This window comes from Dromiciops gliroides, chromosome 3 (genome assembly GCF_019393635.1).
Source record: "Dromiciops gliroides isolate mDroGli1 chromosome 3, mDroGli1.pri, whole genome shotgun sequence".
Taxonomy (NCBI): Eukaryota; Metazoa; Chordata; class Mammalia; order Microbiotheria; family Microbiotheriidae; genus Dromiciops; species Dromiciops gliroides.
The window spans coordinates 618,717,959-618,734,486 of NC_057863.1; the positions used below are offsets into that span (position 1 = coordinate 618,717,959).

At 48.5% G+C, this 16,528-nt stretch overlaps 1 protein-coding gene across 2 annotated transcripts; it reads left to right on the plus strand.

Moving 5' to 3' along the window:
- Positions 1 to 1,866: 1,866 nt before the first annotated feature.
- On the plus strand, positions 1,867 to 8,491 carry HSPB7 (heat shock protein family B (small) member 7). 2 transcript variants are annotated; one of them, XM_043991041.1, is made up of 3 exons: positions 1,867 to 2,126; positions 3,185 to 3,318; positions 6,211 to 8,491. In XM_043991041.1, the coding sequence occupies exons 1-3, from the start codon at positions 1,940 to 1,942 to the stop codon at positions 6,388 to 6,390; spliced, it is 501 nt and encodes a 166-aa protein (XP_043846976.1). In that variant the 5' UTR covers positions 1,867 to 1,939; the 3' UTR covers positions 6,391 to 8,491. The 2 variants fall into 2 exon arrangements, with proteins under 2 accessions (XP_043846976.1, XP_043846975.1); XM_043991040.1 differs by having other exon boundaries at positions 3,182 to 3,318; positions 6,211 to 8,489.
- Positions 8,492 to 16,528: the final 8,037 nt, after the last annotated feature.

A 16,528-nucleotide genomic window follows, 5' to 3' on the forward strand; every position in this document is an offset into this window, starting at 1 on the left:
AGTAGGGATTGTTCATATCCTCTTTATCTATCTTTCTGCCTTTACTTTTTTTCTCTAGTCTTATTGGTTTTTTCTTTTCTTTTTTCTTTTTTTTTTAGTGAGGCAATTGGGGTTAAGTGACTTGCCCAGGGTCACACAGCTAGTAAGTGTTAAGTGTCTGAGGCGGTATTTGAACTCAGGTACTCCTGACTCCAGGGCCGGTGCTCTATCCACTGTGCCACCTAGCTGCCCCTTGTCTTATTATTATTACTACCATTTCCAGAATAATAGTGGGGAGGGTTGGCATCTTTACTTTACTTCCCTAATTACTGGAAAAGATTCTAATGTATCCCCATTACATATGATGCTTACTTTGCGATTGAATTTATTTTTTCCCTCAATTGCACCCTTGCTCCTAACTTCCCCATTTCTGTCAAGGGCATCCCATCACCCCAGTTAGGAACTTAGAGTCATTCTGACTCTTCATTATCTCCCACCCTCCACATCAGCTGCCAAGTCTTGGCTAATCTACCTTCACAGCTCTTACAGCCATCCCCCTTTTTTCCTATTCATACATCCTAGTGAAAGCCCCCATTATCTTTTACCTGCACTATTGCAACAATTACTCCAACTGGTTTCCATCTGGCTAGTCCCTTCTTTCTCCAGCCTAGTCTTCACATAAACTGCCAAAGTGATATTCCTAAAGTGTAGGTCTGACCATGTTATTCCCCTGCTCAAGAAACTTCATTGACTTCCTGTTGCCTCCCATTTGGCTTTTCAAGCCTTTTCCTACCTTGCTCCAACCTTGCCACCTAAGGTGACAAGGGTCTGAATCAGGACAGCGGTTATGTGAGTGAAGCGAAAAGGATGGATGCAACAGATTTTGCCAACATAGAAGAGACAAAGACTTGGCAGTGGGTTGGATGTGAGGGAGGAGAGAGAAGAGAGGGTCATGGATGACTGAAGTTATAATCCCTAGTGGCTGAAAGGGCGGTGTCCTTAACAAAAATCAGGAAGTTAGGAAGAGGGTATAGGTTTGCAAGAAAGTCACAAATCAACAAAAGCAAACTTTGGTACACCCTGTGTCTGAAAGTGCTGAAGGGGCTACCTCTCTCCTTTCCCTCTCCTTCTCTTCCCCTACCTCTCCTTCTCTCTCTTTCCTTTCTCTTTCTCCTCCAGTTCCTCTCCTCTCCCTTTTCCTTCTCTTTCTCCCCTCCCCCTTTTCCCTTCCCGCTCCTCCCTCCCCCTTTCCTAAACTAGTCCTTATGAAAGATCCCTCCTCATCCAGTGCTCCCATCCTTCCTAACGTCCAGTAGTCTCCTTTTTCCTCCCCTTCTCTCCTTCCTCCTCACTCTCCTCTCCCTTTTCCTTCTCTCTTTCCTACCCTTCCCCGTCTTCATCCTCCTCCTTCTCCCTTTCCTAAACAGGTCCTTATGGGAGGTTGCCCCTGGTCCAATGCTTCAGATCTCCTATATGCCAGTCCCCCTCTTCCTCCCCGTCTTTCCCTCTGCCTCATCCTCCTCTTTCTTTTTTTTTTCCTAAACAGGTCCCCGTGGCCACCACCTTCACTGCCCCCCACCTTCCATTTCTCCATCCTCCCTCCTGCCCCCTTCACAGCCCCCTCCCGTTATCAGCAGGGCTGGAATGCTTCTGGATGAGCTCAGCCTCACTCCCTGCTTCCAGTCTGTTTGGAATGTCAGCACCAACATCTCAGCGGGAAAACCTTCTACCCCCCATGTCCCCACCCACTGGCCCGCCAGCCCCCCTCCTCTGGCCTGCTACTGCCTGCCAGAGACCTATATTTAGCCAGTGGACAAGAGGGCTGGCCCAGAGCCTGGAGTGGCCAAGGGCCTTATAAAGCCCCAATCACCAGGGCCCCAAGCATTCCCTTAGAGCAGCCTGCCTGCCTGGCTGTGCCTCCCTGTGCTTCCTGGGACAGAGCCCTCCCCCCACCTAGTGAATGAGCCACAAGACCTCCTCTACCTTCCGAGCGGAACACAGTTTCCACTCTTCCTCCTCTTCTTCAGCCTCCTCAGCCTCCCACAACCCCACCACCCGGGACCTGCCCATGGAGAAGGCTTTGAGCATGTTTTCTGAGGATTTCGGCAGCTTCATGCGGCCCCACACTGAGCCTTTGGGCTTTCCAGGCAAGTTGGGGTGTGTAGGGAAAGAGAGAAGGTAGGAGATCCAGGGAGCGTGGTCTCTTTGTCACAGCTGGGAGGGAGACAGAGGCATAAGCGTGCACCGACCCACAGGACGCTCTTTTCCGAAAGTCTGTTATAGCCAAATCTGCCAGGAGGAGGTGCTGTGGGAGCTGGGGTGGGGCAGGTGTGAGTTGCTGGACAGGTGTGGCCAAGAGAATAGAAGTGGAAAAAGTGGAAAGAAGCCGCTCCAAAGAACAGGTGGAGAATCAGGTGTGGTCCCAAAAGGTCGATGAGGTTCTTTGCTGTTGTTTAGCCAAAGTCAGAAGATCTCGTTTGCATCCTGGCTACGTGCTTCCTGTATTACCTTGGGCAAGTCATTTAACCTCTTGGGCCTCAGTTTCCTCATCTGTAAATTGAGAGGGTTGGACCAGATGACCTCTAAAGCCCCTTCTGGCTCTAACCCTATGAGCAATTCTTGTCAGGAAGAAAATTGGGGAAATGATCAGGATTCCAGTGTATTGATTCCTTGTAATGATAGGAGCCTAGAGTTTTTCAGAGAGGACCCACGGCCCGCTATTCTGAAGATGGCTGGCGGGGGGGGGGGACGGAAGGGAGGGAGGGAGAATGGAGAAATGTGTCAGGGTTTGGAGGTAGCTGAAAAACTAGGAGGGGAGGAGTTGGGGAGGGGCTACGGCTGAGACATGTGGGGCCCAGGACTGTCATCACTCTGGAATGGGAAAAAACCCAGATGGCATGGTGTAATGGAAAAAGCACTGGATTTGGAGTCACAGGGAGGACCTGGGTTCTAATCAGGCAACTCCTTCATCTCTGTGCCTCAGTTTCTTCATCTGTAAAAGAGGGGGCGGATTAGATCATCTCTAAGGTCTCTTTCATCTAATCTTAGAGATTAGATCATCACTAAAGTCTCTTCCAGCTTCAACTTTTTATGGATCATCTAAGGGGTGTTTGGGAAGAGAAAAGAGAGGCAGTCAGCCTCCTCACAATGAGGTCTTAAAGTCACTCCATCTCCTATTCCCCATCCCCAACCCCTGCCACAGCAGCCCGCTCTGGGGGCACAGGCAACATCAAGACCCTGGGAGACTCCTACCAGTTTGCAGTGGATGTGAGTGACTTCTCCCCAGAGGACATCATTGTCACCACATCCAACAACCAGATTGAGGTGCGGGCTGAAAAGGTGAGTTATGTCCTGTCCCAGTTAGGCTTGAGCATCCCATCCATCCCTCCTGGCCCAGCCTCCTCTGCCTTCTTCCTTTGGGATCTCCCCAGACAGGCTTCTCCAGCCTCCCCAGGCAAAATCGGCAAGCAGGAGTGGTTAGGAAAACCTAAACAGGATTAGAAGAAGTGGAAAGGGAGAGAAATTAGGTGAGGAGGGGGCAAAAGGAGATGGGGGGGAGGCAATAGGATGCAAAGCAGCATGATGATTCACCATGACTAAGCTTGGTTCGGGAGAAGAGATGACAAAATTCACTTTCTGACTGTCTTTGCAGAGGTGGGGGACTATGGGTCTGTTATACCGTATATATTGCCTGACTCTGTGTCTTGGTTAGTTCTGCTGAACTAACTAATTTACTCCTCTTTTCTATTCTTTGTTGCAAGAGGATATCAGTCTGGGGAGGGGAGAAGAAAGGGACATATTTGGAAATGAAGCTAATGTGAAAACAAAGCATAAGGGGAGGTGTGGCAAGGTTTGAGGAGGTAGGAGATAAAGGAATGGGGCAGGGTATCAGAGACAGAAGCAGAGACTGGATGGGAGATATGCTTGGGAAGGACACGGAGGGGACAGATCCCGATGGAGACAGGAAGGGAGTGAGTATCAGCCAGTCTCCCGTTCAGCAATTCTCCCTTCCTCAGGGAGCTGGGAGCCCTGCTTTTCAGGATTCATAAACCTAATTTCCTACCCAGCCCTGGCCCACCCTTGAAGCCTCTAAGGCTTGTGGGGTGAAAGAAAACATTAGACACTGTGTGACCCTGAGCAAGTCACTTAACCCTCATTGCCCTATAAAAATTTAAAATAGAAAAGAAGACATTAGACAGAGTGCCACTGGGGGCAATTTAGGCACCAGGGACCTCACTAAGGGTTTCCCCTGCCTCACTGCTCATTTCTCAGTAGCAGCCCCAGAAAAAGAGAGACTGTGCTCCAAAATAATGAAAATATGGCCCGCTTGGACACAATAAATCTGTCTGCAACCTATCAATGAATGAACAAGTATTTATCAAGACCTTACTAGATGCTCAAACAATAACAGTGATAACTCATGTTTACATAATCCTTTAGAGTTTGCAAAGTTCTTTCCTTATAAAGAAAAGGCTGTGTAAGATAGGTGGTGCAAGGATTATTATGACCATTTTGCAGAGAAGGAAACTAAGCTTTAGAGAAGAGAAATGATTTTCCAAAGTCACTCAGCTAACAAATATCAGGGCCAGTCCTGAGGCCCAGGTCTTCTCAATGAGACCAATGGTGAGTAGTGGTCAATCTGCGTCTATAACCGGACTCTTGCCACAAGCCATCTTCTCATCCTTTGTCTCAGTTTCCCTGTTTGTAGAAGGGGAGGCACTGGTGTAGAAATCCCATTAGGATGCCCTGTTGATTCAAAGTGAGCCACGGGTGGGTACCAGCAACGGGTCAGGAATGTAGTCAGCTCTGAAAGATGGACTCTGGGGGACTGGACCACGTCCTATTTTCAGGGAGCAGGAAGGGAAAACCAGCATAGCTACCACCCACAGTTGTCCCTGCAGACGACCCTGGTGCCAGCCCCAGACGGCCCAGGCATGTGCCAGTCCTGATGCCCAGTAGCTGGACATGACTCATGCTCCCTCTTGCCACCTTCAGAACGCTATGTCCTGGCCAGGGGCCACTGGGAGGAGCCACGTAGGCCTGAGTATTAAGCTGGCTTTATGTGGTGGGCACTTGATGAAGACAGGTACCTAAGGAAGGGAAAGCAATTCCAGGAAAGACACTTCATTCCTATGGATCTGGACACTCTTCCTATGGGTTCCTAGAGTGGATTCCTGAGAACAACATAAGCCACTCCCGCCCCTAGAAGAGAACCTGCATCCTTCTCCCTGGGACTCTTTCCTTCTCCTTGATGGGTCGCTATCTCCTTCACTAATCTCCTCGTTGAATCCTCCTCCCCCTCGCCAAACCCCTCTCTGATCAGAAACTCCTTCCCCTTGCTGAGTCCCATCCCCTTTATTGAACCTCATCTCCTTAACTCCTCAACTCCTTTACTCATTCCCAGTCACCTCTCCCTGAGCCCCCAGCCCCTTCACTAAGCCCCATTTGCCTCCCTGGGCTCCTATTCCCCTCAATTGAGGCCCAACCTCCCTAACTGATCTCCATCCTCCTCCTCCTCCCTCTCTCCTCCATACCCCTCACTTAACCTCCATTCCATTTGCTGAGGTCCCCCTGCCACTAAGTGCCCCTGTGCCCCTCCCCACCCCATTCTGGGTCTGAGAGCATTTTAAACATACTCAACTGAACAAAGGTAGTTCGGGGGGAACATACCTGGACATATCGTATAGGCTCTTTTTTTTTTTTGGAGGGGCAATAAGGGTTAAGTGACTTGCCCAGGGTCACACAGCTAGTAAGTGTCAAGTGCCTGAGGCCGGATTTGAACTCAGGTCCTCCTGAATCCAGGGCTGGTGCTTTATCCACTGTGCCACCTAGCTGCCCCCTGTGTAGGCTCTTTTTTTTCTTTTCTTTTTTTTTTTTTTTGCAGGGCAATGAGGGTTAAGTGACTTGCCCAGGGTCACACAGCTAGTAAGTGTCAAGTGTATGAGGCTGGATTTGAACTCAGGTCCTCCTGAATCCAGGGCCTGTGCTTTATCCACTGTGCCACCCAGCTGCCCCCCTGTATAGGCTCTTAAGGACTGGCCACCATCTGGTGTACTTAGCTCACAGTCACCCCACCCTGGCCACACCCTCCTCACTGCCCCAGCACATCTTAGTCTGTGTTTTACAGGGTTTAGAGAGAAAAGGGAAGATTATGAGGGACTTGTTTCCTTCCGGAAGGTCACAGCAAGGCCCAACTGACTTGTACTGACCCCTTGCCTCCTCTACCCCCAGCTGGCCCCGGATGGCACTGTCATGAATACCTTCACCCACAAATGCCAGCTCCCAGAAGATGTGGACCCCACATCCGTGACCTCAGCCCTTGGCGATGACGGGAGCCTCACCATCCGTGCCCGACGCCACCCCCACCCGGAGCATGTGCAGCAGACCTTCAGAACTGAGATCAAAATCTGAGGGGCCGCAGCCTGGATCCTCTCTGGCCTGCCCCAGGGGAGCATCCTCTACCTTCCCCCCACTAACAGGCCCGATAGAAAAGCTTTCGTTCTCTCCTCCCCCGCTACCCCAACTCTTGGCTGGACCTTGGATAGAGTTCCAGGTTCCACATCTTAGATCTTGGTCCTGGGGTCTCTGTTCCAAGCCTTTCAATTCCCCACCCCAACCCTGGTTCCAGCTCCCCTTGTGTGGCCCCTGGTGGGTCATTCCAGAAGCCCAGGGCACGTGGTTTAGATTGGGGTGGAAAGTGTGATCCTCTTTATCACCCCTAGGGCAGGCCTGCCCCTGTACCCTATGTAAGTTCTAGATCAATACATTGGGACTCATGCTTAGTTGGCTCTGGGTGCTAGATCTGGACGGCTTAGAACCTCTCTTAAGGGAATATTCTCAACCTCTGGGCTAAGAAGCTTGGGGGGAAGAGAGAGCTTTGGAGAAGGGGGCTTGGTTTTTGGAAGCCGGGACAGCATGGAGACTAAGAGAAAAGTTTTTAGAGCACACCTTGGTCCCTCCTGGGTCCCAGGTATATGGGGGAAAGAAAATAGGAGGTTGGGGTCTTCTCAGTGAGTGAACTAAGACTCCTTTTTTCTTAGGACAGGAAGTCAAATATGGATAGAGATTCATCCAAGGGAGGTGGGGGAACTCTCGGGAAGTTCCAACACTTGACCTAAACTGGCTCTCTTCTCCCACTCAATCCCTAGATAAAGCCTGAGTGGATTGTCCTTGCCTGGGCACTCAACAGTGCTCAGAAAGGGAAGAGGCCAGTAGTCACAGCAGTCAGTTAACAAACAATCGTTAATCACTTACTGCATCATGGTAACCCTTCTCCCATGACCAGCCACCCTGTGTCCTTCAAACATCAGTGAAAGAGCTCTGGACTTGAAGTCAGCGGACCTAGGTCAAACCCCAAATCTGCTCTTGACCACCATTATCACCTTGAGAAAGTCACCTAACCTCTCTCTAAGCCTCAGTTTCCTCAGTTGTATGCTAAGTGGCTCAGACCCTAAGATCTCTAAGGCCTCTTCCCATTCTAGAGCCTGCATCCTGTTAGAGTGGATCTCAGTTCTACAACCAGACTTGGGCTTGCCGTGACACACCAACTGTGCCTTCCTCCATCGCCATCTTTCGATCCTCATAGCCTTCACTCTGCTCCCTGGGTGCCAGCCCCCACCCAGCAGCATTGCTCTGGACCTCTGAGGGTCTGGACCTCATCCTGGCCCAAGGGACAGAGAGAAGGCTGTGGGGAGCCGCTCAGGGTAGTGGCCCCACTCACCGTGTTCTCTCCTTGGTGGGTCCCAACCCCATTGTCCCCAGCCTCACCTGGACTTCTCCTGAGGTCCCACAAACCCAACTAGATCATTGCATTTCCTTCTGGCTTTACCATCTGATGAGCCTGTGGTGGAAGGCGAGGGGAGGAGAGACCCGGGGGGACGACAGGTAGCCCACTAACTGTGGGCAAGCGTATCATCTTTCAAAGCACTTTCCTCACAAAAGCACCAGGAGAGAATTCCTCCCTCCATTATTCAGAAGAGGAAACTGAGGCTTAGAGTTAGGACTTCCTCATGGTCAGTAAGTGTTCGAGCTGAAAGTCAGACAGAGGCCTCCTGACCCCAAGGCCAATACCCTCCACTCTATACCAGACTCCAAGGTCATCACACGACCTCCTCCCTCTTCCTCCCCATAGCTGAACTCTGACTCCCCAGTGTACCCAGTCTAGTCCTATGGGGCTCTTGGCCTAGCCATCACCTATGCCCTGGGGCAGGGGGAGCTGCCCATCTAGGTCCTGTCTGTATATAGGGATTTTTCTAACCTGGGTTGGTTCCTGATAAATTATTTATGACTCCTGCTGTCTACCGCCTAATAGTCTCAGCTTCAGTCCCTCAGGAAATCATAACAATGAAAATCGACAGTTACACAGTCCTCTAAGGATGGAAACCAGCTTTACTCAGATTATCCCATTTCAGACTCAGCGTAAAACTTGTGAGGGAGGCACTATGGGGCGCAGGGAAGGAAATAAACATTTATATAGTGCCTACTATGTGCCAGACCCTGTGCCAAGTGCTTTATAAATACAATCTCATTTGATCCTCACAACAATCCTGGAAGGGATTATCCCTGTTTTATAGATGAGGAAATTGAGGCGGGCAGAGGTGAGGTGACTTTCCCAGGGTCACACAGCTAGGAAGTGTCTGCGGCTAGATTTGAACCCAGGTCTTCCTGGCCCCAGACCTAGAGTTCTATCCACTATGGTTACACCATTTTACAGATGAGGAAACCAAGGCTCTAAAGGGTTGTTCAGCCTAATATAGTAGAAGGAGTGCTACATTTTGGAGTCTGAGTACCTGGGTACAAATTCTACCTCTATCATTTGCTACCTGTGTGGCCTTGGACATGTCACTTAACCTCTTTGGAACTCAGCTTCCATCTTTCTTCCTAAATCAATAAGTCAATGAAGAAGCCTTGATTAAGTGCCTCCAATATGCCAGGCGCTATACAAAGACACACACACAAAAATGAAGCAATCCCTGCCCTCAAGGGGCTTACATTCAGGGGAGACAACCCATAGACATTGAACTCTCTATAAATCTAGGGTGTTGGGTACTAGAACTCCATTGCTATACAGAACTTCCGGATCAGGACAGTGCTTCTACCAAGGCAGACTTCTCTGTCATTTAGTCTCAGAGTCACCTGGTGCCCCAAGAAGTCAACTATACAACCTCTTATAGGTCAGAGGTGAGACTTCAGTAACTCTGATGCTGATCCTCTACCTATTAGGTTGCATTGCCTTTTACACATTTGTCTGAAATAGGGATAGAATAAGTACTAGGCAATGTGTGAGGAGGGGAAAGCCCTTGGGATGAAGGGAGGAGCACCTTTGTTTGGGGGCCTCCCTGGTTAGAGCACCTCCAGGTTTTGCTTTCTTTCTCTCATCTAGAGGTCTGGGAATATAGAGTTTGTGTCTATACCATTCATACCAATCATACATAGTCATTCTTCTTCTTCTTCTTTTTTTTTTTTGCAGGGCAATTGGGGTTAAGTGACTTGCCCAGGGTCACACAGCTAGTAAGTGTTAATTGTCTGAGGTCAGATTTGAACTCAGGTCCTCCTGAATCCAAGGCTGGTGCTCTATTCACTGCGCCACCTAGCTGCCCCCCTTAGTCATTCTTTCAGCTTAAAACAACAACTCTACCATTTTCCAGAGTACTTTAAAATTTGCCTGCTTTGAAATCTTCTTCTGATGCCTACTTGTGGTGCAGAAGCGACTCTACATCCTCAAAAGCCATGACAAGCCAGTGACAGAGCTCATGAGCTTCCTTCCAGCAATAGCCTGTGGCTAAGAATTAGAATTTATGTAGCCCTTCGAGGTTTGCAAAGCAGTTTACAAATATCATCTCACTGGATCCTCACAACAGGAGGGAGATGCTATAATTGTCCCCACTTTACAGATGAGAATAACTGAGGCGAACAGGAACTAAAATGTCCAGAATCACATAGCAAGTCAATGTCTGAGGCCAAATTTGAACTCGGTCTTCCCAATTCTAGATCTTAGGCTCTATCCACAGGCCAAGTAGCTGCGTGAGGACCAGCCTGGCTAAATTTGAAGAGTATCACTAGGTTGGCTGTGGGGTAATGATCTTTGGGGCCACAGCAATTCTCTGAGACCATTAGGGTCAAGATCTCCTTCAGCATGGAGTACCCGAACAGATGAAATCGCAGAATCTTAAAGTCTTTATAGGTTTGCTAAGCACTTTCCTTACAATGGCATGGAGGGAAGAGAGGGAAAGAACTGTTCTTTACATTTTAGAGATGAGAAAAATAGTGTTCCAAGAGGTGAGCAAATCGTGCAGGGTCACACACATTGAAGAAGAGCATGAGGGGTGAGCAGAGAAGGCTTCATGGAGGTGGCAGCCACTGAGTGAAGGCTTGAAGGAAGGGAAAGATTCTAACAGTGGGATGGGGTAGGGGTTGCGGATGGGAATTCCTTCCAGGTTGGGGAATGGAGGAAGGTGTGAGAAATGACATTAAGACTCCAGAGAAGGCTGGAGTAGATAGTTCTGACTGGGTCAAATGGAGTTTATTAAAGGAAATAGTATGAGATAAGGTTGATTTAGTAAAATGGAGTCAGACATACCTTCCTTTTTTTTCCTGTGGGGCAATGAGGGTTAAGTGACTTGCCCAGGGTCACACAGCTAGTAAGTGTCTAATGTCTGAGGCCAGATTTGAACTCGGGTCCTCCTGAATCCAGGGCTGGTGCTTTATCCACTGCAACCCCAGCTACCTCTTAGACATACCTTCTTAAGGGCAGCTAGGTAACTCTGTAGTGCATAGAGCAAAAGGCCTGGAGTCAGGAGAACCTGAGTTCAAATCTCACCTCAGACGCTTACTAGCTATGACCCTAGGCAACTTACTTAACCCCAATTACCTAAAACATCCGGAGCCATCTCCAGTCATCCTGAGGTATATCTTGCTACTGGACCCAGATGGCTCTGGAGGAGAGAGTGAGGCTGGTGACTTTGCATAGTCCTCCCTCATTTAATCTAATTCACTGCAAGTCATGACATCAACTCCCAATGTCATGCTCCTCTTCGAGAATGAAGAACAAACAATAACAACAGGTGTGAAAAGCATCTCTAGGGGGAAGCTAGGTGGTGCAGTGGATAAAGCATAGGACTTGGATTCAGGAGTCCCTGAGTTCAAATCCGGCCCCAGACACTTGACAATTACTAGCTGTGTGACCCTGGGCAAGTCACTTAACCCCAATTGCCTCACCAAAAAAAAAAAAGCATCTCTAGGTGGTATAGTAGATAGAGTGCCAGGCTTAGAGTCAAGAGAACCTGAGTTCAAATCCGGAATCAGATACTTCCTAGCTGTGTGACCCTGGGCAAGTTACTTCACCCTGTTTGCCTCGGTTTCCTCATCTGTAAAATGAGCTGGAGAAGGAAATGGCAAACCTCTCCAGTATCTTTGCCAAGAAAACCCCAAATGAAAACACAAAGAGTCAGAAATAAATGAAAGGACAGAACAACAAACATACTTCTTAGTATTGTCTTTCCCTAATTACCTTCCCTCCTACCAATTCACCTTTTTTTCTTCTGGTGACTTTAATACTTATAATCTCTATCTATTCCCAGTCTACATCAATGTAAGACCCTTCTTATCCCAGTTCCTTTTTTGAACATGTTGGAGAAATTGTTTCAAGTAGATGGAGACGGTCACAACAAAAACCTCAATACTGATAAAGATTAAGAAAATTTTGGCAAGAAAACAAAAATCTTAAAGATAAAGGTGTGGGGGCAGCTAGGTAGCGCAGTGGATAAAGCACCGGCCCTGGATTCAGGAGTACCTGAGTTCAAATCCGGCCTCAGACACTTGACACTTACTAGCTGTGTGACCCTGGGCAAGTCACTTAACCCCCATTGCCCCGCAAAAAAAAAAAAAAAAAGACAAAGGTGTTCTTTTCATTTCTACTACTCACGGAAGTTAAAGAAAACTTAAAAGAAAAAGGAAGGTTTGGGAAGTGAACAGTTAAGAGGAAGTTGTTTGAGAAGGAAATTGGATATTTGGATCTGGACTTAAAATATAGGAAGGACAGTCTTCTGACCAGGGATGGAGTCTGCCTCAACAGGCTTAGAGTAAGAATGTATTTGCCTAGAGCCCTCCGATGCTAATCAAAACAATTTGGATTGGGTTGTTTTTTTCCCCTAATAAAAAAATCTAATCGGAACAGTTTTAAATTGAAAAGGGAAGAGGAAGGAGAAAATGACCTGAACTTGGAATCCTGAAGACCTGGGCTTAAATAGTCTGTGACTCTTACCAACTATGTGACCAAGAGTGAGTCAACTTAACTCCTCTGGGCACGAGGCACCCTTCTAAGTGGAGGAGTTCCCACACCAAGGGAAATCACAGGTCCTTGAAGTATCAGTGTATATGCACTATAGGAACCACTAATAAAACCCATGACCCTCTTGCCCCTAGGGATTAGGGCTTTCATGGGACCCTCAGGCCCTTCGGTTATCTGGTCCTTTGTTGGAGAGAGTGAGGGTTCAGCCTTCCTCTCTGCAGAACGGTGAGTGGGGTCGAAGACTGTGAGTCTTGTGGCTAAAGGGGAGGTAGGGGAAGTGCTGCACTATGAGTCACTTCATGTCTACAGGACAGGTGCCAGAGGGCTCAGACTTCAATCCTGGCGTTAGCTCCCCTGGGCAGAGCCCTGTGGTCTGGCTTGGTGGCCCATGAAAAAGGACCTCCCACCTCTGGAAGTTGGGTAAACACTTGATTGATGATTGACTTGGTGAGGGTGTGGGGAGGAAGAGGGAGGGATCCTTTATTTATAAAGAAGTAGGAGCAGCAATCATAGTTCTAAGCCAGCGCTCACTGCTCTACCCAGCTTGCTCACAGCTCAATGGTCCACCCCCTCCCTGACTCCAGAGTCCATTGGCACAGGGAGCTGGGCACCAGTTTCTCTGGATTCCAGCCTCTAGGTCTCAGGCAGCTGGGGGCACTGCCCCTCTCCCTCCCCCATTGTCTGGGGAGGCCGGGGAGGGGTTATTTCCAGCCTCACTGACTCATTCATTCCCCTGGCTATTTGCAGCGCAGTCCACTCAGCTGCCCGGTGTGGGGGGATGGGAGAGCAGAAGGAGGGGTTCCAGGGTCTACTCCCACACAGCTTTCCCCTCTCCAGGTCACCTTATTGCTCTCTCCTCAAGGTTTCTGTAGGGAGGCATGGTGAAGGAATGGGAATTGGGAGGGGAAAATGGTGATACTTCATTTGGGGGACACAATGGAACCTGGGGCACCCATAAGAGCACAGAGTGTCAGAAGATCTGTCCTCTGAGGCTATCAACCTCTTCCCCCCCCCTCAGGATGAGGTCCATCCGTATGTATCCCACCTCCAGGGGGGACACAGAAACTAGTTCTGTCCCTCCTCACCCCAGAATCCCATTCTGGGCCCGTCACACTTATCTCAAACCCCGCTCAGGGACATCGGAAGGAACTGGGAGGGGATGGGATGGGGAACCTTGACTATGTATCAGAGAGACTTAGGTCTCCTTTCCTTCTCTCCTCTCCTCTCCTTATCTCTCCTGACCTTCCTTCCAGACTCTCTCATTCTTTCCCTCTTCTTCCTGTCCCCCTCTCCCTCTCCTATCCTTACTCTCCCATCTCTCTCTCTTTCTCTCTCTCTCCCCCTCCCCCTCTGTCTCTCTGTCTCTCACTCTGTGTCTCTGTGTCTCCCATTATCTCTCTCTCTCTCTCTCTCTCTCCTGCCAAGGTCACCTCTCTGGCTCTGGCTGCCAGCTGGAGAGACCGGATGGCAGCTTTTCAACAGCTCCACCCAGCTGGACTCTGAGAAGGCCTAGGGCTCTTTGTCTCCCTAGTCCCCTCCCCCTCCATATCCACCTCCTAGCCGAATGTAGAAGTGGCCCTCCTCCAGAGTCATGCCTGTCTCACACCTCTCCAAAGGAGGACCCATTGGGAGTCCTGGATCAGTTCTGGATCAGTTCTCCCCCACCCCTTCCTGTACCAGAGAACACGATTCTCCGTTTCTCATCTCCCTGCCTTTGCCTTGGCTGTCCCTGATGCCTGAATTGCTGTGCTCCTCTCACCTCTGTTTAGTTTCTCTGGCTTTCTTCAAGCTTCAGCTTGGAGCCCACCTTCTTCAGGAGACCTTTCCCTATCCCCCAGTTCCTAGTTCCCTCCCCTTTCCCATTACTTTCATCTATTTTGCACATTTCTTCTACATACCCATCCCCCATAGGATAGGGCAGGAAAGACAGGGACCATGCTTTTTGCTTTTCTCTGTTTCTCCAGTTTCCAGCACACAGTAGGTGCTTAATAAATGTTTGTTCACTGGCTGATGTTCCTTCCAGTGGTGCAGATTGCAACCCACCCATGCCTACCCTTCCTGGGTGATTTTTGTCCATGTCCTTCCACAAGTCCATCACAGGGGGTCCAACCAACATGCTAAATCCCCTGCTTGACTTCCCCCATCATCACAAACACACCAGCAGAACATATGGGCAGTCCATTGGTTATATTACTCCTGCCACATACCCAGCCCAGCCTTTTTAAAGCATACATTTCTCTGATAACATTCTTTTTCTTTTTCTTTTTTTTTTGCGGGGCAATGAGGGCTAAGTGACTTGCCCAGAGTCACACAGCTAATAATTGTCAAGTGTCTGAGGCCAGATTTGAACTCAGGTCCTCCTGAATCCAGGGCTGGTGCTTTATCCACTGCACCACCTAGCTGCCCGCTCTGATAACATTCTTGACTCCTGTTTTTCTACAAAGTTCCTTGTTCATTATGTGTTGCAGCCTACTCACACCCACCTCATGTTTCTTCATTGCCCTATGAACAACTAGCAACACTCATGTGTAGCCAACAGCTACATTAATACAATATTTGTATTTAAAAAAAACTTACTTTTGTTTCTGAGAGGCATTTGGAATCAGGAAAGAGCTTTGAAATTTTTCTAAGGCAATCCAACTTCTCTCCTCTTCTTATCTGATTTTGGCCCAAACTCATTGTCCATTTGTACCATCTGTCCAAGATATACACATATCATTCAAGAGATTCTGAGTAATTCTGGCTGTGGCCACATGAAACTTGGATGGAAGGAGGCTCTTGGAGGTGGTATTTTGCTCTACCAATTCAAAGGCTCTTGAAGAACCAACAAACATTGAACACAGTGGAATGTTATGTTCTTTTGTTTGTTTTTTTGTTTGTTTTTTTTGTTTTGCGGGGCAATGGGGGTTAAGTGGCTTGCCCAGGGTCACACAGCTAGTAAGTGTCAAGTGTCTGAAGCCAGATTTAAACTCAGGTACTCCTGAATCCAGGGCCGGTGCTTTAACCACTGCGCCACCTAGCTGCCCCCTGAATGTTGTGTTCTTAACAACTTTTAGTAATTGTGTAATGCTTCAGATGTGTCCAGCTAAGGACTATCCCTAACAAAAACTGGCCTTTTTACTAGCAGTGCTATTACCAAGGATGTGCTTGATGCTTACATAAATGGTCCTCATTAAAATTTTATCAAATCGGTGGGAAAATAGGCACAAAGGGCAATAATTGTGTCTGTTCTCATGGTCACTTTTGGGGAGGAGTTTTCATGTTGTTTGTTGTTGTTCGTTGTTTGTTATGCCCAACACTTCATGACTCCATTTGGGGTTTTCTTGGCAGAGATCCTGAAGTGGTTTGGAGTCTCCAGCTCATTTTACAGATGAGGAAACTGAGGCAAATAGGGTGAAGTGATTTGCCCAAGGTCACACAGCTAGAAAGTATCTGAATCTGGATTTGAACTCAGGTTTTCCCACTCCAAGCCTGGCACTCTATCACCACCTAGAGATGTTTTACATACCTGTGGTTGTGGTGGTTAGTTGTTGTTTTTCCTTCATTCTCGAAGAGGACCATGACATTGGGAGGTGATGTCATTACTTACAGTGAATTGGATTAAATGAGAGAGGACTGTGCAAAGTCATCAGCCTTACTCTCTCCTCCAGAGCCCTCTGAGTCCAGTGGCAAGATATACATCAGGACAACTGGAGATGGCTCCAGATGTTTAAGGAAATTGGGGTTAAGTAACTTGCCTAGGGTCATAGCTAGTAAGCGTCTGAGGTGAGATTTGAATTTATGAAAATGAGTCTTCCTGATCCCAAGCCCAGTGCTCTATGCATTATGGAACCGCCTAATTGCCCAAATATTAAAGTGTGTGTGCGCACGCGCGTATGTGTATGTGTGTGTGTGTGTGTGTGTGTGTGTGTGTGTGTGTGTTGAATGTATACACCCCAAATGATTTAATTTGGGTGGTCTTATTAGTTCTTTGTAAAAACGTCTCTACCTCTTCATTCTCTGCAACAGATGTTGGCTTATAAAACACAGTTACTCCCATGGTGCTGTGGTCCTTCTCCCTCAGACTGTTGCCAGGGAGATTTGGTGGGTCTGAGAGTGTCTGTCACTGGTATATATTACACAGAGCTCCCCAAGTCTTTGGAACTTCCCCCGACAGGTGATAATGAAGAGAAGGCAAGAGAGAGGATAGAGTGGCCATTGCCTTTGTAACAGCATTGGGAGCTGAGACCTCCCAACATGGCAGAGGGTGTGTAGAGGTAG

Excerpts from the sequence above, each read along its gene's own strand:
- HSPB7 (XM_043991040.1), top strand. The coding sequence starts at position 1,940 with ATGAGCCACAAGACCTCCTCTACCTTCCGAGCGGAACACAGTTTCCAC. Across the intron at positions 2,127-3,181 it reads TGAGCCTTTGGGCTTTCCAG|CAGCCCGCTCTGGGGGCACA; the intron begins GCAAGTTGGGGT and ends CCCCTGCCACAG. Across the intron at positions 3,319-6,210 it reads TTGAGGTGCGGGCTGAAAAG|CTGGCCCCGGATGGCACTGT; the intron begins GTGAGTTATGTC and ends CTCTACCCCCAG.